The 21,755-nt window shown below is 35.2% G+C and overlaps 2 protein-coding genes across 11 annotated transcripts in view; one reads left to right on the top strand and one right to left on the bottom strand.

Annotated features, from left to right (window-relative positions):
• The window catches only part of asap2b (ArfGAP with SH3 domain, ankyrin repeat and PH domain 2b), a 57,795-nt gene extending 46,685 nt beyond the window's left edge, over positions 1 to 11,110 (top strand). For 7 of the 8 annotated variants that reach the window (XM_073932731.1, XM_073932736.1, XM_073932729.1 and 4 more), the window contains 12 exons: positions 258 to 447; positions 2,085 to 2,170; positions 2,282 to 2,397; positions 3,031 to 3,098; positions 3,213 to 3,320; positions 4,562 to 4,808; positions 5,065 to 5,157; positions 6,361 to 6,622; positions 6,743 to 6,822; positions 6,941 to 7,017; positions 9,282 to 9,401; positions 9,476 to 11,110. In XM_073932731.1, coding sequence (XP_073788832.1) covers positions 258 to 447; positions 2,085 to 2,170; positions 2,282 to 2,397; positions 3,031 to 3,098; positions 3,213 to 3,320; positions 4,562 to 4,808; positions 5,065 to 5,157; positions 6,361 to 6,622; positions 6,743 to 6,822; positions 6,941 to 7,017; positions 9,282 to 9,401; positions 9,476 to 9,550 — 1,522 coding nt within the window. In that variant the 3' untranslated portion in view covers positions 9,551 to 11,110. 8 annotated transcript variants of the gene reach the window in all.
• Positions 11,111 to 12,536: 1,426 nt separating this feature from the next.
• Positions 12,537 to 19,440, bottom strand: e2f6 (E2F transcription factor 6). 3 transcript variants are annotated; one of them, XM_005160725.6, is made up of 8 exons: positions 19,026 to 19,440; positions 16,505 to 16,644; positions 16,168 to 16,241; positions 15,876 to 16,077; positions 14,556 to 14,711; positions 14,353 to 14,467; positions 13,012 to 13,186; positions 12,537 to 12,844 (listed from the first exon to the last, which is right to left on the bottom strand). In XM_005160725.6, exons 1-8 carry the CDS (start codon positions 19,344 to 19,346, stop codon positions 12,807 to 12,809), a joined length of 1,221 nt encoding a protein of 406 aa, XP_005160782.2. In that variant the 5' UTR covers positions 19,347 to 19,440; the 3' UTR covers positions 12,537 to 12,806.
• Positions 19,441 to 21,755: the final 2,315 nt, after the last annotated feature.

The following is a 21,755-nucleotide window of genomic DNA, read 5'->3' on the forward strand; positions in this document are numbered from 1 at the left end:
TACCGAACTGAACTGTGCCATACCAAACAGTAGAAAAGCGCTTTAATACACACTAATTACATGTAGTCACAAAATGCTGATATTGTTAATATTAACAATTTGAGAGCAAAGTTTAATATTAATAATAAATTGCAAGATTTGATGTTATACGAGTATATGTGTATATGTGTCTATTTGAAGCCATTGTGAGATTTAATCCCTATTTTAATCACAGATTTTTCCCCTGTGTTTCATTTCTGTGTCTTGTTGTACTTCAGGCAGGTACGAAAAGACTTCATCACAGCCAAATACACAGAGAAGCGTTTCGCTCAGAAGAAGTATGCAGATAACGCAGCTCGACTGCATGCAATGTGTGATGCAGTGAAGTCTCGGGACATCTTCTCCCTGATCCAGGTCTATGCTGAAGGACTGGACCTGATGGAGACCATTAATCAGCCTAACCAACATGTGAGTTGTCTTTTTTATTCTATTTATCTAAAAGCAGCGTTTAACAATATCTGCGATGTTTGATTCTGAACAAATGACTCTTATGAGCTGGCTCTTTTAGTGGACCTAGTACAATGAGACAGATTCACTAAACGTCTGTGTCAGCACACACCTGCGTTACAAAACTACTGTCAGGATTTGCCAAAGGCATGCAGTGAATCATTAGATGAAGAGGCATGGACAAAAGTATTTAGTGGCTGACCTTGTTTGCTTATGCATTACTTGGATTTCACCTGATGGATGCAAAATTTGTGGGAGGAGAGGGTGTTTAGATAACTTTTGTTGGCCTGATAGCAGTATGCCACTTAGATTATTAATCTGTACACCTGAAATGAGCAAGAATTAATGCATTTTTAATGGATAACAATAACAGAAACATTTTTAGATTTGTAATGTCTCAAGTGGATAAATAAATATATTCTATAATAACACTATGGTATTTACTCACTTTCCTGATTTTTATCAGGGGTCGCTACAGCAGAATGAACTGCCTTTATAGTATTTATACACTTAAAATAAAAAAAAAAATATGTTAATGCATTTACCAAAAAAGCATGAATACAGATCTACAATTTACTAATTTGGATACTGCTTATAGAAAATCCCAAACTTCCCAAATGTCATTGCAATTTCTTTTTCATATGGATGCACTGTAATCAAATGTAAAAGGGGTCCATTGAGCTATTAAAGTCAGTAGGGCTGTGCGACATCAAAGAAAAATGCCACATGCAATAGTATGGCAATTAATGTAATGTGGTATGAAATGTATTAGTATATTTTATATAAAAATACATAATTTTACACGTTTCCTATTATTTCAGGGAAGAGAAAGCATTGCTGTAACTCTTGAAAGTGAACAGACATATTTTATTGTTGTAAATAAAACACATCAAAAATCTTCAGAATATAAACAACCAAAAAAAAAAAAAAAAAAAAAAATATATATATATATATATATATATATATATATATATATATATATATATATATATATATATATATATATATATATATATATAAATATATATATTTTAAATCATTCTTTTTTTTGTGATTTTTTTTTGTGATATCGTGATATCCACAATATAATAATTTTAATTTATTGCACAGCCCTAAAAGTCATTAATTATTATTTTTTTGGCTATTCAGTGAATAAATGATGTATAAATCTCGAAATCATAAGTCCAAAGCACTCGAAAAGTAAGTAAAAACATTAAAAAGCCTTTATTACAATGTTCAGGTGCGTCTGCAGTTCATTGTGTTCAAAGGAACTCCAGACGAACCTCAACATTGTGACCCTGATAAAGGCCAAAAATAATAAGTGCTGTTTTCAAAGAATAGCCATGTTAATAAAGGCTTTTTAATTCATCTATTTACTTTTCAAGTGCCTTGGACTTTTGATGATTTTGTTGTTCCTTATCCAAATATTTGAATCCCTTATCCAAAGAGCACTGACACATTACCTATCCCTGAAGCACTTTTTGGTTTGATTTTGGCTGTATTCATGTCTTTTAGGTGGTTTATTCTGCTGTGTATTAATAAAAGGACTGACCTAAAAAAACGAAAATGAATGAATGATATCTGTCTTTTACTGACAGGAACCAGGCGAGACATCACTACATCTTGCGGTACGAATGGTGGACCGAAACTCTCTCCATATTGTGGACTTTCTTGTACAGAACAGGTGCTCCACTGATCTTCTGTATCGCTGCTAAATAATAAATCCTGTTGAATAAATAAACCTTAATTTTTGCATGCATGTCCAATATTTGTGTGCATGTGTTTGTCTGTGCAGTGGCAATTTAGACAAGCAGACGGCCAAAGGAAGCACAGCGCTGCATTATTGCTGCTTGACTGATAACAGTGAATGTATGAAGCTGCTGCTGCGGGGGAAAGCATCTGTCAGCATTAGTAAGAGATACAATATAACTTCCTGCTTTCACATCAGGCATTGAAAGTATATGATATGATACTTTAATATAATTAAATATGTTTAAAATGCAAAATAAATGACAATACAGACTTTTACAATACAGGAAAATATTCTGGATTTAATGAATTTAGTATGGTTTGTATACAATGTTATTCAATAAAAGGTCTGATAACATTTCTTCCAATTATTAAATAAAAATATTACAATTTAAAGCATATTTTTATTATCAGAAATATCATTTAATGTCAGAAAAACAAATGCATTTATTTGTTGTTATTAAAAATATATATATACTATTTTAACAAATATTAGTTTCCTACCTTTTCTGAAGTAAAGATATTGGTGTTGTGTTGTCAGAAATCAATATAAACATTTCAGAGATTTTTTATTTGGTTGAAAAGTCATTAGTATAAAACTATAAATTGTGGCATCTTAATTTTGTCCATAGCTGTACTTTTAATACTTTTACTTTCAAGTTATTTTACCACTTTTTAAAACTAAATTAAGCAAAAGTGTAAGCTATTTATTGTTTTAAAAAAATGAAATATTTTTTTCATTAAACAAAAAGTGTAATAATAATAATTATAATGAAATAAATGTTTTTCTTGCAGCTAATGATGCTGGAGAGACTGCTCTGGATTTGGCGCAGCGTCTCAAACACTCCAAATGCGAGGAGCTGGTGGGTATATTTGTTTTCTTGAGCGCAGTTTTTAAACTGTGCTGCTTTTTGCTGTTCTTTTCTTTGAGAGCAAATACCCATTGAGTGTGTTACTGTATGCTGTGTGATTGACAGCTGACTCAGGCGCAGACGGGGAAGTTCAATGTCCATGTGCATGTGGAATATGACTGGCGTCTGCATAATGAGGATCTGGACGAGAGCGAAGATGAGATGGAGGACAAGGTGTTTACTTGCATACTCAACATATTAAATTTTATTAAAATACATTTATTAAGTATACATTAAATTGAACAAAAGTAACAGTGAAGATATTGTTACAAAAGATTTGTAATTTAAAAATAAATACTGCATTTTAATTGTTTTATAACAAAATTATAACAATAATATTTTGCAGCATGATTGACATCATTTAATAATGATATATATTTATTTACACATTTTTTGAGCTGTAAATCAAGTAAAATGAAAATTATGTAAAGCATATTAGAAAGATTTCTGAAAGATTATGTGAAACTGAAGACTGGAGGATTGGAAAAGGTTTTAAAATATATTAAAACAAAATATTTCATTAAAATAGTGTTTGCAGTACTATTTCACTGTAGGAATAATTATATAGTAAAATTAATGTACAGTTGAAGTCAAAATTTGCCCTCCTGTGAAGTGTTTATTTTCTTACAAATATTTCCCAAGTGCTGCTTAACACAGAGCTTTTTGTAACACATAAATGTAATACTCATTTCTAATAACTTATTTCTTTTTGTCTTTCCCATGAAGAGAGGAAACAATATTTTGTTATTTTACAAGATAGTAGGATTCAGCTTAAAGTGCAATTTAAAGGTTTATCTAGGTTGTTAATTATCTAGGTTAACTAAACAAGTCAATGGACAGCAATGGTTTGTGCTGTAGCCAATGAAAAACATATTTTATTAATGATGCTAATAATATTGACATAAAACATCAATTGTAAAAATGTAAAATTAACAGTTATTCCAGCAAAACTAAAAGAAATAAGACCTTCTTCAGAAGAAAAATATAATAGGAAATACCTTGAAATTCCCTGCTCCTATATAATCTCCTAGAGCAGTGGTGTCAAACTCAATTCCTGGAGGGCCGAAACCCTGCACAGTTTAGTTCCAACCCTGCTCCAACACTCTTACCTGTAGGATTCAAACAAGCCTGAAGGACTCAATTAGTTTGATCAGGTGTGTTTAATTAGGGTTGGAACTAAACTCTGCAGAGCTGCGGCCCTTCTGGAACTGAGTTTGACACCTGTGTCCTAGAGCGATAGTAGTTCTATTTTTAAAGTATTATCCAAACCTATAGTGTTGCTTTATTGTATGCTCTATGAAATAAATACACGGACAAAACCTTCAAAAACATCATAAATAACAAACAGAAATCCGTATGAAATTAGTTCACTTTACTGAGTCTGACTTATCTGTATATTTAAATTTATTTTCCAGCCCATTCCAATCAGGCGTGAGGAGCGTCCAATAAGCTGTATAGTTCCAGGCAGTGGCCCCATGATGCCCAACATGAGCGCTCTGGCTCGGGACGTGGCCAATGTGGTCAATAATAAGCAGAGGGCTTTTATTCCGAGCATGATGATGAACGAGACTTACGGCACCATGCTCGATCCCAACTCTCCACCACTGGGTTTACCAGGAGTACCTGGCATTCCTCTTTTACCCCCTCGGCCCTTGGGAAGGGGTGAGTAGCAGTCAGTCCGAGGAGCTTTAAATAGATAGTTCAACATAAAATCAAGCTTTGCTGTTAATTTACTCACCCTGGGGTCATCCGATATATAGATAACAATTTTCTGCAGTAGAACTTTAAGAAGATTTTTAGCTGAAACTGTTGTCCTTGGTCTGATTTATACAAAGCAAAATGCTTGGGCTTTAAGATGTAGGATGTACAGCAAATGTCTGTTAATGCACCTGGACTTACCCTGTGTGTGTGATGTCAGGATGGAGTCCACCAATGGAGAACATCGGTAGACAGAGGTCATGTTCAGATCCTGCAAACCCTCAAACTCCTGAACAAAATAACTCTGTGTATGGTGAGTCTGACCTCCTGACAGCGACTTGATTTCATTATAAATAGTCATATAAAGTGCTGGGTAGTTACTGATTTTACTGTATAATATGCAACTGAACAACTATTAGCCCTTTTGTGAATTTTCTTTTTTAAACATTTCCCAAACAATGATTAACAGAGCAAAGGATTTTTCACAGTATTTCCTAAAATTTTTTTCTTCTGGAAAAAGTCTTATTTATTTTATTTGGGCTACAATAAAAGCAGTTTTTAGAAACATTTTAAGGTCAAAATTGTTAGCCCCTTTAAGCTATATATTTTTTTTATATTGTCTACAGAACAAACTGTTATACAATCACTTGCCTAATTTAGCTAATTAACCTGATTAAGCCTTTAAATGTCACGTTAAATACTAGTATATGGTAAAAAATTATTTTAATAATTCTGACTTCAATTTTATATAGAAAGTTACATATTAGCAAAATTATTTGAATTAGAAAATGCTTAGTATATTTTTTTTACTTTGGTATATACATACCCTATTTTGTTTTTAGCCTGTAGCCTATTCTTATCAAAACACATTTTTCTAAATTTGTTAGTTGTCTTTTAATATGAGGTTTTATGCTAGATCTAGAGAAAGAATCTAATTTGGTACATGCGTGCATGTTTGTCACATATTTATTTTTTTACGCAGTGATGGCAAATCAGAATGCTGTCCGTCATTTTGACATATTCCTCTGTCACATCGTAGGCTAGGTCTTATTTTTCATTCATTCGTTTTACTCCAGCTTAGTCCCTTTATTCACGATGGGTCGCCACAGCAAAATGAACCGCCAACTTATCCACTTATAACATATGTTTTACACAGCGGAAACCTTTCCAGCTGCAACCCATTACTGGGAAACATCCATACACACTCATTCACACGCATACACTATGGCCAGTTTAGTTTATTCAATTCATCTATACCACATGTTTGGACTGTGTGGGAAGAAAATCCACACAAACACAGGGAGAACATGCAAACTCCACAAAGAAATTCCTACTGCCCCAGCCAAGGCTCGAACCAGTGACCTTCTTGCTGTGAGGTGACAGCACTACCTACCACGCAACTGTGACACCTTATTGAATATATACTAAATAAAATTAGTATTAGTTATTTCTCTATAACGCACTACCTGCTAGTTAACCTGCAGTTAAATCATATCATGTCTTGGCTCTCCTGCAGTTCTGCCTCCTGCTCCTCCACCTCCTCCTGCACCCAAGAGACCTCCACCTCCAGATCCAAAGGCCAGTCTTCTTCCTCCAGCAGCCACGGCTCCTCCTGCACCATCCGCACCGCTCCTTATTCCACCTGCTCCTCTCAGGCCAGCGCCTGTAGTGCCCCCTGCACCAGTTATGCCCACTTCATTTTCATATAAACCACCACCTCCACCTGTACCTGTACAGCCAAAAGCCCCTGCATCCAAGCCAGTCAAATCCCCCACTCGGTAAGACTTCCTCTCCACCTTCAATACAAATTATTGATCAAATACTGCTCTTGGTCATAATAGAGGTTTCAGCTGTTGCTTTTACAGCATTACATCAACTGCTTTGTTGTCATTTTTCAGGGATGCCATTGGTTCATTTAGTAAAGTTGTTAGTGTAAACAAAGCTCCACCCATTGGCCCCCAATCAAGTGATAAAACAGGTGAATTTTTTAATACTCATATAAATACTCATATTAACTGATAAATATATTGGTCAAGTCAAACAAATGATTGTTTTAAACTGAAATGGTGATTTTTCATTGACATTGTTTACTGCAGATGCTCCCTTATCTGCTTCAGCACAAGCTACTGCTCCTGTTCCTGCACCAGAACCTAAACCCAGAACAGCCCCACCAGTAAGTGACTAATTAAAGGATTAGTTTACCCAAAATATAAACCTTTTCCTCCACTTGTTGTTCGGTTTCAATCCCAAAAGATGTCGAATAGTCCATAGAAAACGCGCATGTGAATATATGTGAATATATGTGATGTGAATATATTGCCACAATTAGGTTAATAGCCACAAGAGGGAGACAAATTCATTCAACATCCACCGTTTCAAACCGGTTCCTTTACAAGTTTTACAAGGGACTTATAAAAGTTTCAGCTACTATAGCCTGTCTTATGTGTATAGTTTAAGTATTTTCTTTTATAGTATATGTTAGTTATGCGTAGGTTTTTTATAATAGCTATTATGTCCAGTGTTGTGTTTGTATTTATGATTAATCTGTGTAGCACCGTTGTCCTGCGAGACACAACATCTCGTTCCTCTGTATGTCCACACATATAGCAGAATGACAATAAAGCTTGACTTGACTTTACTTTGACTTTAAAATTTGCAGTAGAGAGAGTGACTGTGAGTGTAAATTGGATTTGTATGACTCTCTACTAATAACTAGTTAAAAAAAACTTTAAATGCCAGCAATGCCAACAATTGGTTGCTGAGAAAATGAGCTAATGTAGCTTTTCAGTAATAGAACATCCTAACACTTTTTTCCCTTTGTTGTGTGTGTTTTACATGAACTGTATGGCATTTTTGAGTTTCAGGCCAGTTTGTTGTGATGCAGTATGCAGTAAACTACTTTTTATTTTTAAAGGTGCAAAATGACAACTTACAAAGAGTAAATAATCACAATAATTTGTAAAAATTCTTGAATAAGTACAAAAAAAATATTAACAATGAAAAAAAGCCCCCATATTCCCAGAAATCTGATATATGGCAATATAAGTAAACCACTTAATTAACATTCAAGTTCATGTTTGGATTCTACAAATCTAAGAAGTCATATCATGTCATATACATGTGCATTTGCGTCAACATTTATTTCAAAATATTGCCAAAATGGCTATTTACATATTTATTTTTTAATCATTAGAATTACAAATAGGCAGCAGGGTGGCGCAGTGGGTAGCCCAATCACCTCACAGCAAAAAGGTCGCTGGCTCGAGCCCCGCCTGTGTCAGTTGGCATTTCTGTGTGGAGTTTGCATGTTCTCCTAGTGTTCGCGTGGGTTTCCTCCAGGTGCTCCGGTTTCCCCCACAGTTCAAAAACATGCATTACAGGTGAATAGAATAAGCTAAATTGGCCGTAGTGTATGTCAGTGTGTGCAAGATTGTGCGAGTGTTTCCCTAGTGATGGGTAGCAGCTGGAAGGGCATCCACTGCATAAAATGTGCTGGATAAGTTGGCGGTTCACTCCAATGTGGCGACCCCTGATTAATAAAGGGGCTGAGCTGAAAAGAAAATTAATGAATGAATGAGAATTACAAATATGTACATATTGCATTCATTCATTTTCTTTTCGGCTTAGTCCCTTTATTAATTCGGGGTCACCACAGTGGAATGAACCGCCAACTTATCTAGCATGTTTTTACGCAGGGATGCCCTTTCAGCCGCAACCCATCTCTGGAAAACATCCACACACACACACCCATTCACACTCAAACAGTAGGGACAATTTAGCCTACCCAATTCACCTGTACCGCATGTCTTTGGACAGTGGGGAAAACCGGAGCACCCAGAGGAAACCCACGCAAACGCAGGGAGAACATGCAAACTCCACACAGAAATGCCAACTGACCCAGCCGAGGCTCCAACCAGCGAAACTTCTTGCTGTGAGGCGACAGCACTACCTACTGCGCCACTGCGTCGCCTATGAACATATTTATTATCTCTTTGTATCTACTTCTTGATGTTTCTTGTCTGTAATGTAGTTCATCCTGCAAATTTTTATTCCTTTATTTATTTTTCTTCCTGTTATTTGTTATTGTTTTTTTTTCTTCTTCTTTCTTCCATCATCACTGTGACATTACGACATGCTTGACTCCAGACTGTTTAATTATTGTATTTGACTCTAATTATTGTGTTAAACTGCCTTGGGATGTTCAGTTCTTGGGGTGGGACTTGGGTTAAAAAAAAAAAAAAACTAAAAAGAATGAAACTAATGTTTATTGTTGTATTGTATGAAAACATTATTTTCCTTAATAAAAATAAATAAAAATAAATAACTAAGGCGAATATCATAATTGTGACAGCATGCATTTTAAAGCGATAGTTTTGAGTGAACTGTCCCCTTTAATTCTGTTACCCATCAACTCAAATCTTCATGCATGTGTTTCAGAAACAGAGACCTAAGAGGGTAAAAGCATTGTATAACTGTGTGGCTGATAACGCAGATGAACTGACCTTCTCAGAAGGAGAGATGATAATTGTGGACGGAGAAGAGGACAAGGAGTGGTGGGTGAGTACAGTCAGAAACTGACATGAGCTAAATGAACCACTCATGATCCTGACGCTGTTCCGCATGTCCTGCAGGTGGGCCACATTGATGGGGAACCAACCAGAAGGGGCGTTTTTCCAGTCGCGTTCGTTCACTTCGTCACTGACTGATGTCAAAACTCTGCTGTCTAAAGCCCAGCTCACATTGTGCGATTTTGAATACTACTAAATGATTGTAGCATCAGAGTGCACAAGTATGATCCGCATGTGTCCCTCAGTTTTCATAATGTCAGATTGAACCACAGTTAAGATGCACCAAACATGGACACGCAAGAAAACTCACCCTGGAGTTTGGCATCATCCATCTGTGACACCTTCACTCTACTGCATCCCGACATGAAACCTCACGGTAAACATAAACAAACTGTAGCAACACTTTTACTTACAACACGTCTCAATGATAACCGGAAAAGGCAGTGGTTTGAAAGTGTCGTTCTGATTGCGTCATCAGATATACCGCTCCTATTGATTCTTGGTTTGACGCTCGTCTTAACTGAATTCACACTTCAGCCAAGAGTCTGAACGCCCGACACCACCAGAACTTCTTCATCAGAGGGAAAATCTGATCGTAGAGGCCATCAATCAAGGAATCAAAAACTACAGATTTTAGGCTAGGATTACTGGAATCTTTTAGGATTTTCCATATTAGTCTCAGATGGCCAAATCATCTCTGAAATTGCACAGTGTGAGCAGGGCTTAAATCAGATCACCAAACTATTGTTGAGACCTAACACCACTGAATATTTAACAATCAATACACCCCTCAGCCATTCGTGTGGCTAATTGGTGGTGTACGAGACATTCACAAGCATTAAGACCTCAGGAAGTGTTACTTTGATTACTTTGATTCTAAGTGCAATTACCTCTACCTTTAATACGGAAATCGTTTATGAACTGTGATGAGTGATATGCATTATACGGGGACGGTTTGGTTTTATAAAGCGAGATGTGGTTGGATGAGCTTTTTGTGTTTTTCAGACAGCAGTGGCAGAGTGACTCCTATTTGGCAAGTGTTTAAAGGCACAATATTTAATATTCACCACAAGGGGGCACATATTCACAACAAACAAATGGTTATGTCTGTTAGGGTGCTGCACTTTGCAGTTTAATAAAACGCACAACATTTTAAAGCGTCTTTGGAGTTTTTCTGTTTTCTAGAAAACCAAACTAGAAATCGAAGGTGATGAGCAACTGGAAAATGCAGGTGTATGATGTCATAAGCATGGAGACACTAGTTAAAATAACTTATATCTCTGGATTTGAACATTCTTCCTAACCTTTGGGATAATGCAAGTACTCAAGCCAAAATATATCACACTGTTTTAGTGATTTTAGGATATTTGAAAGAAAATAATCGTACATATTGTGCCTTTAAGTAACATGATGAACCAGGTAGGTTGCTTCTCAAGATTTGTTACCAGACAAGCCATTAAACTTACTCTGCTTCATTTTCAGCCTTAATATTTTTTTTTTTTACAAAATGTTATAGTGGCTTAGAAAAACGTTTTTAGTAACATTCATGATTTTTGTGGAAACCAGATTGAATAGAAAGAAGTATGGAATTTATTTTAAATAATATATTACATGACTGTAATATTCTTAATGTGTGTACTGTCATTTTTCATCAGTGTAATGCATCCTTGCTCAATAAAAACATGTATTTATTTTAAATATATATCATTTTGGTAGTGCACAACTATACACGACTCTCCCTATAAATCAAGGGCCCAGTTTTTCAAAAAATTTAATCTGGATCAAATTGGTCCAGATTTGAAAATGCCATGTTTTGCTATGCAGGATAAACTCATCTATTTTACTTTTATGACAGTTTTTAAAGGAACATTGGGTTGGATCACTGTGATCCAAATACCAAAATTCTGCATCACCAAATTCTGTTTACCAAAGCCTTAATTGGAACCAACCGGCTTAGAAAAGATTAACAGGTAGGCAAAATACCAGTGGCCACAAACAGCCATTGTTTGTTTTAATGGTAAGAAACAGAAACACTGCAATCAACAAACATTTGACATTAGTTGGTTCTAATACAATACTGCTGTGATATTGTTTTGTTGTTGTTTACCATATCTCATTAGATGTGACATGCTTCATATAGGCTTCAAATAGGAAGGAATTCATATATCATCAGTAACCATTAAGTTTGTGATCATTCACTTAAAAATAGGGATGTAACAATATTGTAAATACCGTCATACCGCAATAGCAATTTCTTTCAATATTACCGTGGTTGTGACTCAATAAAATCATAGGTCTTTTGGTGAAAAGTTTGCTCTGGTGAATGGAGCGAATGGGAGGTAGCGGAAACTAAAATTTTCATCAGCCCAGACGTGGCCATCATCCTTTGCGTTCTGTTGTCGCTATAGATCCAGTAATGCAGAAATGGAGGGTGCTGCTAGTAGCGGCAAAGAAAAAGAGCTAAAAATGGTCGAACCTAAAGCGGGTTTTAAATCAGATGTGTGGAAGCATTTCAGTTTCTCTCTGAAAAGAAACAAGAAAGAAGAAAAGGTGACAGAAAAAAGGGTATGCAGGCACTGCCAGTGCTGAAATACAAGTCGGGGAATACGACTAACATGATGGGGATTCTTTTAGTCAAGGGGACAGCAGAACACAGCACACTGCTCAGATTGATGGAGACATTGACTTGTACCACCAAGAGACCTATATCTCACTCATGGCTGGTCCTTTCGAGTGGCGTTTTTTTTTTTACATGGTTTAATATTTTTTGTTATTAAAATTGAATAATTTAAGTTCCTGTTTGAAAGTTTAGATAATTTGTATGTCATTGATCTGTTCAGTGTTGAGGTAACCTGAACATTCTAGCAATTTTTTTGAGTCTCTTCAATAGTTTTGTTTTTCCTTTAAATGATTCAATAAATACCATACCGTGCCATTCATACCGAGGTATTACCATATCGTGAAATTTTTATACCGTTACATCCCTACTTAAAACATAAAACTTTATTTTAACTGGTTCAAAGATTTGATCCAATCCGTGATCCAAAATCCCACTGGATTACTTTTGAAAAACTGGGCCAGGTGGTTTGCTATTTTAAAAGAAAGGATCCATCCAAAGTCTATCTTTGACCATAATAGATTTTATTATTTTACAACATTATCAGATGCTTCATGAAACAATTTATCATTTTTCAAAAACAAAAGAAATGTTTTTTCAAGTTTTGTCATAAAGCTAATAGAAAAAATACTAATATTATATTTACAAACCAAAATTTTTCACAATAGATGTCTTTTTGAGAATGGATATGGACAGTGGTCTCTCCAAAGAGGCCTACAAAATCAGTCATAATGGGGTAGTTTGTCTTAAAGAAGCAACGGCTCATCTTTGTGGTCCTCAAGCGCTCTGTACAGCTGCTACAGTATTTGAAACATCTGGAAAAACAGAAGTAAAATAACAAAAATAACAGACAAATCAATAATATCAAATAAGTCTAGTATAAAATAAATGAGATGAAATGTTATTTTTTCACAAAAAAGAAAACAAAGCAAGCAAATATCTTAACAATTTTAGGTGTGCAAAATAATGCCATACTGCTAACCTGGTACAAGTGGTTGTGTTTGTATGCGGCTCTCTTCTAGTGATACGAAGCAGTCTGATTTGGTGAGCTTTGATTCTGTGTTAGTTGAGTCCTCAGCATCACCCGGGCCCTCAGTCTCACAGGTAAGTGTATGGATGGGGCCACGGGAGCCCTTCAAGTGGATCTTGATTGATTCCTTGAGAAGAGCATAAAAGCAAGTTATTTTTTATACTTATTACCTCACATGTCATCACATAAATGTCCTCTTAACATTATTTAAATACGGTTGGTAGTATAACCAAAATGTTGGTAGTATAACCAAAATATCACGACTTACAATGTATGTATATAAGCAAGCAGAGGACTACAGTTTAACAAATATTGCTGCTGTTGAACAACATTATGTACTTTTTAGGCTTTTTTAGGTGATAATGGAGTTGTTTAAATTGCAACTATGCAGTTTATTTATGAAGACAGTGCCTATTTTAAAAATTCATAACTTCAGCGAGTTGGTGGCCAGCCTGTCATACTGAGCAGAGCAAAGAAGATTGTTGTTCTGCCACAAGGTGGCGACAGAGACTACATAATAAGTGCATAGGGGAGAAAAACAGCATTTTGTCAGCTGACATTTCAAGCTACAGCTGAATAATTCATTACGGAGCAGGTAAGTGACACTCTAAATCGATCTCTCTCAAAACCAGAGCTATTTTAACAAAATAACTTATGCTCACGGTACAAATAAAAGTATACCCAATTTTATGTTAAAGAAAAATATTAAATAAATATTAGATAAAATATTAGTTATATATATATATATATATATATATATACACACACACACACACACACACACACACAGACACACACACACACACACACATATATATATATATATATATCTTTTTATGAATCTTTTATATAATCATATTATATTAGATTTTTCTTTTGAATTACCTCAATAACAAATAATTTTATCATTTATAATACAATACAGTATTTTTATACACAATACCTCAATAATAATAATCATTATTTTGCAATACATTTGAATTTAAATGCATTATCTTTCTATTCCTAATGTTATAATCGCTTAATACAACTGCACCAAAATTTCAACTAGTCTATATTGACTGAAAAATGGATCAACATATTATAGAATATTTTAAACAATAATAAATAATTTTTAAAAGAGAATGTACTCATTTATAATGTGCACTGTACATACATAAATATACAGTAAAAAGATTCATACACATATATATGCCTTGTATGTAAATAAAATAACACAATGAGAACATATTTCATCTTTGATCTGCAGTCATCCTCCCGATTTAACTAAGATTCAAAAGTTAAATGTCTTACTTCAGTGGGAGTTGGCACCTCTAGTTTGGTCTCCTCAGGGGCCCTGATGGCTATTATGGTCTGGTCCTTGAAAACATCGATCTGACAGATGTCCTCATATGTCACATAAGCAGAGGTACATGAGGGGTTAAGGCCAAAACAATGCAAAGAAGTACTAGAGCAATAGTATATCACAAAATAATGCTAGAAATATGAGTGGATATTCAGCATTGTCTTTGAGGTCGGTCAGGGCAAAGAGCTGTTGGGCGCAGTCCTTGATGAGCCAGTCGAGGGCCTCCTCTGTTGACTTCAGATGAAGGAGCTCAGCTTTTGCCTTGGGGCTCCACTGGCTCCCAAAAGAGCTGAGAGGTGTTGAACTCCTTGGACAAAGAAACAGACGTATGAATGGCGTACTGATCACTCAAAAAAGCTGCTTGTTCAAACTTCTTAATTAAAATGAGCTGAAACAGCAATTCTTGAGAGATTTGTTGGGACAACTTAATTGCTTTATGTTTAATCCACAAAAAAAAAAAAAGCTAATAAGTTAACTTAATGCCTTCATTTTCTCCCAACACAAATCGATTGTGTGGAATCCAACATTTTTTTACAGTGATGTATTAAAAGGATAGTTCACCCAAAAATGTACAGTTCCCCTACTCAGTCCATTAAAGATTCTGAAGCCCCATGGGAATCGGGCGTAAAGGCTGATTTATATTTGTGTCAAGCGCACGCGTACGCTATGGCTCAGCCTACTCGTGCACGCATAGCCCTAGCCATGGCCGTTGGCATCGCTGCTCGTACCTCTCAAAAAACGTAACTACATGTCGCAACGACGCGTAGCGCAAGCTCTGTGATTGGTCGAACTGACGAGTGTGGACAGAGCCAATTGTACATTAAGGAAGCATTCAAAACAAAACACCAACGAAGAAACTTGACACAGAGGAACATAAATACCTCACTGCCAACTAGCGTTTCAAAAGTGTTATTGCAGAGCAAAAGAAACAGCGCACAGAAGTATAAATGCACAGCTATGTGTGTTTCATGCACTATGGGTCAGACTTAAGAGTGGCGGTTTTTCACTGATGATGACATTAGTTTGACGGCTTCAGCCACAATATTCTTAACCACACCCCTCTTTAACATTCGTTTGCTATGATGAAATGATGTGCAAAAGGAAAGCCTCTCCCCCTACTTAATATTCAGTTAAAGTTAAAAGTAGCTGTACCATACTGAAATGAAACTTCCGGTTCATGCAGACTTTAATCTAAAGAAGAATTACAGAGATTTATAGCTAAAAAAGGTGATAATTGAGACGTTCTCAGTGTGAAAAAAATCAGTGTGTTTCCAAATGGGATATATTGCCCACTACAGCTACTTTAGAGAAAAAAATCATGTAAAAATTTACATACAGCACCTTTCATGTGCTTTCCTGCATTTCATTGCACATGTTTAATACATTCTAACAGTAGGGTTATTAAGTAGTAAGAGCCGTTAGTAAATGAGCCTCTAAATATAAAATGTTGAATGACTTGCTGTAAACTTACATCCACTGGATCTTGTTTTTCGATGTCTTCTTGAGTAGATGGATCCCTGCAAGCACGCTGGTGATGTCATACACCCGCCTCTTTCGTGCGCCTAGTTTTCGCGACACCTCATTGAGATCGAGAACTCCTTCCGGCGCTGCGTTAAGGAGCTGCATGAAGCGTTTAGTCAGTTGTCCAAGAGCAACTTCAGATCGATGCGGGGCTGCAATATGAAAAGAAGAAAGACTATTGTGGAAAGCTTTTTACATTTTGGTGTTCAAACTGAATTAATTTAAAAGCTTATAATCGACACCTTTACTGTTGAATACGTCATCAGCTACATTCACAGGTGGGTGAATGGTGGGACTGCTAAAGATAGGTCTGAAACTGAAAAAGTTCACAGTTTAATGCACATGTGTCAAATCCAGTTCCTGGAGGGTCACAGCTCAGCACAGTTTAGCTTTAACCCTAATTAAACACACCTGATCAAACTAATCGAGTCCTTCAGGCTTGTTTGAAACCTACAGGTAAGTGTTGAAGCAGGGTTAGAGCTAAACTGTAGAGCTGTGGCCCTCCAGGAACTAGATTTGACACCTGAATGGGCAAATGAATCAGTATTGTTTCATATACAGACTTGAATGCAGTTTCACCTTTGAGTGACGCTCTGTTCTTGGGGTTTACTAATTGTGCTATTTGAATTGTTATCTGCAGGAATGTAGCCTTCATCCTCATATTCTTCGTCATCCTCAAAGTCTTCATCCTCAAGATCATCATCTGCAGCAGCTCCACTCTTAAACAACATTACAGATAAAAACACTGAATGGTGTTGTTTAACAACCCATGCAATTCAACATTGTCCCAGCTAAGTAAGTGCATATTTTATATTATAAGCTTTAAATAATCAACAGTAAAAGCTTTAAAGAAGTTTTTGCGAAGCATTTTAGCTCAACAGGGAATTATTACTGATAACTGGTTAAAAAAGTAACAAATAAAGAAAAATACCGATTTATTTGTATTATTATTATGATTATTTATATTATTGTATATATGCCATTGTTATTTTATGATAATGTAAATATTATTAAAGCATTAACAAGTCATTTGTTTATTATATTGGCAAAATATTATATTAACATATTATGATTTATAAAGATTTAACCAATGTTAGGGCTGCACAACATATGGTTTCAGCATCGATATCGCAATGTGATCATTCGCAGAAGTCACATCGCAAGTATATCCAATGTTGAGTCTGGATTGTAATTTATCATTTTGCAAGTGTGTTTTGAGGCCTGTGACTTTGTGATGGTTTTAAAATACATTCAGGCATAGGAAATTGTACTGTTTGTAACTTTGAAAAATGTATAATTAATAATCAAATTAATTTACTGAATGGTTTATAAAACAAAGACTATGCAGTGTCATTCTACATTTGGTTACTCAATTACTGTATACCTGAATACATTTCAACTCTTCGAAAAACAATAAAATGTTGTATATTTAATTAGCATCTTTTTCTTTAATTTGTCTTTGCTTGTAGATTGTTTATTAACAAATATTGTCCTCAATAATATAAATATTATGCTTATTAGACAAGACTTATTGTGCTCAATTGCTATACAAATCAACCTAAATCATATTTTATGCACTCCCCTAAAGGATCTTCCCAATCGATCTAAATTATAGATTCTTTACAAACATTTATTCAGATTATATCTGAATTATTATTATTATATAATATTATTATATCGCAGAATAGAAAAATATTGCAATTTGTAATTTTTCCAATATTGTGCAGCCCTAACCAATATATCCATAATAGAACTAAACTATTTATCTATTTTAGCTTAAAGGTATTCAGTGAGGAAATATTAACAAATTATTTATTTATTTCTAATTTAAACATTTTATTCAAACAAACAAGATTATGCTAAGATATGCAAATAAAAAATATTTTAGTATAATGGACACAACACAAAATTCTAAAAATAAAACAGTAAGTAATAATAAATAAATAACAATTATAAAATAACTTGCATACATTACACAAGTCATCTATTTGATTTCAGTAAAATGTGACTATGTTAAACAACTAAACTTAATTCAAACAATTCATTTAAAGTTTTGAATATAAAATGTGTAAATACATATACAGGGTTCAACGCTAAGGATTTTTTCTACTGGCCCGATCGGACCAGTGGTTCAGATTTTTACTTGCCCTGCCAATGTTTTCACTGTCCCTACCAAAAAAAAATGTTAAAAGCTATTTCTTAGCCACAAATTTTAAAAAAAAACTGAAAAATGTGTCAAAATGTTTGTACATCTAGAATTTAAATATTTAAAAAATTTAAATAAATGTACAATGAACAAATCCAAAGTATTTTGCAAACTAAAGCAGCAAAATGTTCAGGCATTTTATGGCAAAACAAAAGATGGCTTGCCTGCCAAACTGACGTCAAACTGTACAAAACATGGACAAGTAGTCACAGGCAAATTAAACTTTAATGACAGGGCATCAGTGGCCCAATCTGGCCAGTAACAATCCTGTCTACTGTCCCGAGCATCTCATACGCTGACCCCGGGTCATCGGGCAGTCCTTATTGTTGAGCCCTGATATATTTACCACACACTTTTGTCCAAAGTGACTTACAATTGAATTGTAGCACACAAGAAGTGCTAATTATATTAAGGAAATGTATGTAATAAGATAAAAAAGTGCTAGAATAAGGGGTGGGGGGAGTGTTTTTTAAGAGAGAGAGCAGATTGTTTTCTACAGGTGGTTTGTCAAGCCCTTCACCTGTGTGAGGCACATTTCATAAATGCAGTGTTTTTATTTTTTATATTAGGTATGCAGTCATTGTAAGAAAGTGTCTGGTGCAAATGTGGAAAAAAAACTGCTGCAAGTGTTTGTTTAAGTGTCAGAGAGATGAAAAAGTATGTTTTCTCTGGGTGGTTTGTCAAGCCCACTCACCTGTGTGAGGCACGCTCTCAGAAGTGCATTATGCTTTGAGGCATAAATACAGAACTGTTATGTGAAGGGAAAGCTATTTAAAACAGGCAATGTAAACGAAATATCTCCTAAATAATATTTTAGAGTCCTTAACATACACGTTATATATATATACCCCTTTCTGTAGGTAAGTTTTGAGGATATCCCCGCACTCCACCAACCTCCTCGAGTGTCCCCGTGTGCTCGTCCTGCTCCTCCTCAAACGAGCTCCAGTTGCCGACCGGACCATCCAGCGGGGGCATGATCGGGATCGCGTCCGGGCTGATGCCGTCGGCTGTGATGTGATGGCTGAGGAAATGGTCTTCGCATATCCGATGAAGATCTGTGATTTCGCGCTCAGTGTCCCGTAAAGCCGCCAGCCACACTTTCACTCGGGCCTTGTCTTTTGGGAACCTGAAGAATCTCTTGCGCGGTCGATTCGGCTGCTCTTCTGGTCTGAGATCGCTAAAGTTTATGCACCCCTGGACCGTGCACTTCACCATCGTCAAAACACGCTGTTTATATCACTACATTCAATCTGATAGGCGTGCAATGTGCCGTGTTTACACTCATCACTGCAGGAAACGCAAACACTGTGTCACGTGACGGTGTCTGACCAATTAAATTGCTTATTTTCTGCTACTGGTTCTCTCTGATGGCTAAATCTCATATAGTGACATCTAAAGGAACGGAGAGGTAATTTATGTCTGGATTGTTTGTACAGTATTTCAGTATTTTTATTTATGTACATGTATGAATTTCCGAGAAATAAATAAATCTATATAAAGTGCTGGGGAAAGATGAATTTCGATTATACATTTAATTCATTTTCTTTTCGGCTTAGTCTCTTTATTAATCTGGGGTCGCCCCAGCGGAATGAACCGCCAACTTATCCAGCATATGTTTTACGCAGAGGATGCCCTTCCAGCTGCAACCCATCTCTGGAAAACACCCATACACTCTTATTCACACACATACACAAAATTTAGACAATTTAGCTTACCCAATTCGTAGCACGTCTTTGGACTTGTGGGGGAAACCCATGCGAACACGGAGAGAACATGCAAACTCTACACAGAAATGCCAAATGACCCAGTGCTACCCATCGCGCCACCCAAAATACAATTAATTGTATCCAAATTGTAGAAATAATAATTTTCTGAAATATATGCAGGCATTATATAATATAACACACACACACACACACACACACACACACACACACACACAAACGCACACACACACACACACACACACACACACACACAGTACACACACTTAAATTATGTTGACAAACTTTTATTTTTTGAATTTTGCCCATTAATATATTTAAAAATTAATAAAATCATGAAACATTTTTTTTCTAAAGATGTAAATAATTTAGTTATTATTGTAAATTATGCAAATCAATTCTTTAACGAATAAATTAATAATAAATTGCTGGTTAATAAAATAATGTAAATGTATGGTTATTTGAAAAATAAAATGTTTCAACAAACTAACCCATTTACTACCTACCTTATGACAGTTTTATCAACATATGTATGATGTAGAGTTTATTCATTAATCAAAACTTTCTGCCCAAAAGGTAAACCATTGTTGGTGTAAATGCAAATTATTTAAGAAAAAACAAATTTTTAAATTATTAAACAAATTGATAACAAAACAAATAAATAAGTAATTAAATAACATTAAATTATAAAGAGAAATTGTAAAAAAAGTGTGTGTAGTTAACTTAACATTTACTGAAAGCTAACTCTACTCATGTGAAAAGAGTTTTGAACTCAGTGTTGAAGGTAATGAGTGAATTAAATACCTCATTACTTCAACTTCAATAGAGTAAGTTCACAGTACTCATATAGATTCGTTTTTGAACTTAAATGGTTTGTTGCAATCAGTTTCCCCAAACAGTTTGAGTTATACCTTAACTTTTTGGGGTTTACAGTGAATCGATTAATAAATATATATTTTAAATTAAACAAACCAGTTGTGATGCTTTCGGTGAAACCCCATCTAAGATCCTTTTTTTTTTTTTTGGTGATTCCCTGTTTTCTACATAAAATCTTTCCACACAATGTAAAGAATATTCTGTAAAAATATCTTTATTATTAAGGCTTTTTGTAGACTAAAGACTATAGCAGCCAAAATAACAGGTCAAGTCTAGAAGGGATACAACTTCGAATACTTGGCCACACAAACATCAATACAGTATACATTTTGTGACACTGTACAACAATAATTGCTAATTTTACACTACCGTGGGAGAGGTAGACATTAATAAAGCACAATGTAATGACTAATTAAGTAAATAATATAAATAATTCTTGTAAAAACATCTGGTTAAAGCTGTATCCCCTAGCAACAACCTTAATAACAAAGAGGCAGTTTCAACATTAAAAGGATAGTTCATCCAATAACACAAAAACAAATAAAATACAGCTATATTTTTAATTCAAATGAACATAGTAACTAATAAATCTGTTTTTTTGCTCACTGTTGACTTATTAATAATAATATGATAATGTTAATATTGTATATTGTGTATAAAAGCTTCAGCAATTAATCTCAACAACAAAAATTGTCAACTTGTTAGTCAATTATGATCAAGTGTTCATGAGAGGGAAGAAACTGTTCCTGTGTCTGTCTGTTCTGATGCACAGTGCTCTGTAGCGTCGACCAGTAAAAGCTCAAAGAGTTAGGGCCCTATCATACACCCGGAGCAGTGGGGCACAAGGCGTGGTGCAATAGTCTTTTGGTAGTTTCAGCTTGGCACAAGAGTCGTTTTGAGGCGTTGCGCTACGCTGTTTAAATAGCAAATGCATTAGCGCTCATTTTTGCGCCCGTAGCGTTCTGGTCTAAAAAGGAAGGCGTTCTGAGGCGGACCGCTGGCGCATTGCTATTTTGAGAAACTA

This window comes from Danio rerio, chromosome 20, assembly GCF_049306965.1.
Source record: "Danio rerio strain Tuebingen ecotype United States chromosome 20, GRCz12tu, whole genome shotgun sequence".
Lineage (NCBI taxonomy): Eukaryota > Metazoa > Chordata > Actinopteri > Cypriniformes > Danionidae > Danio > Danio rerio.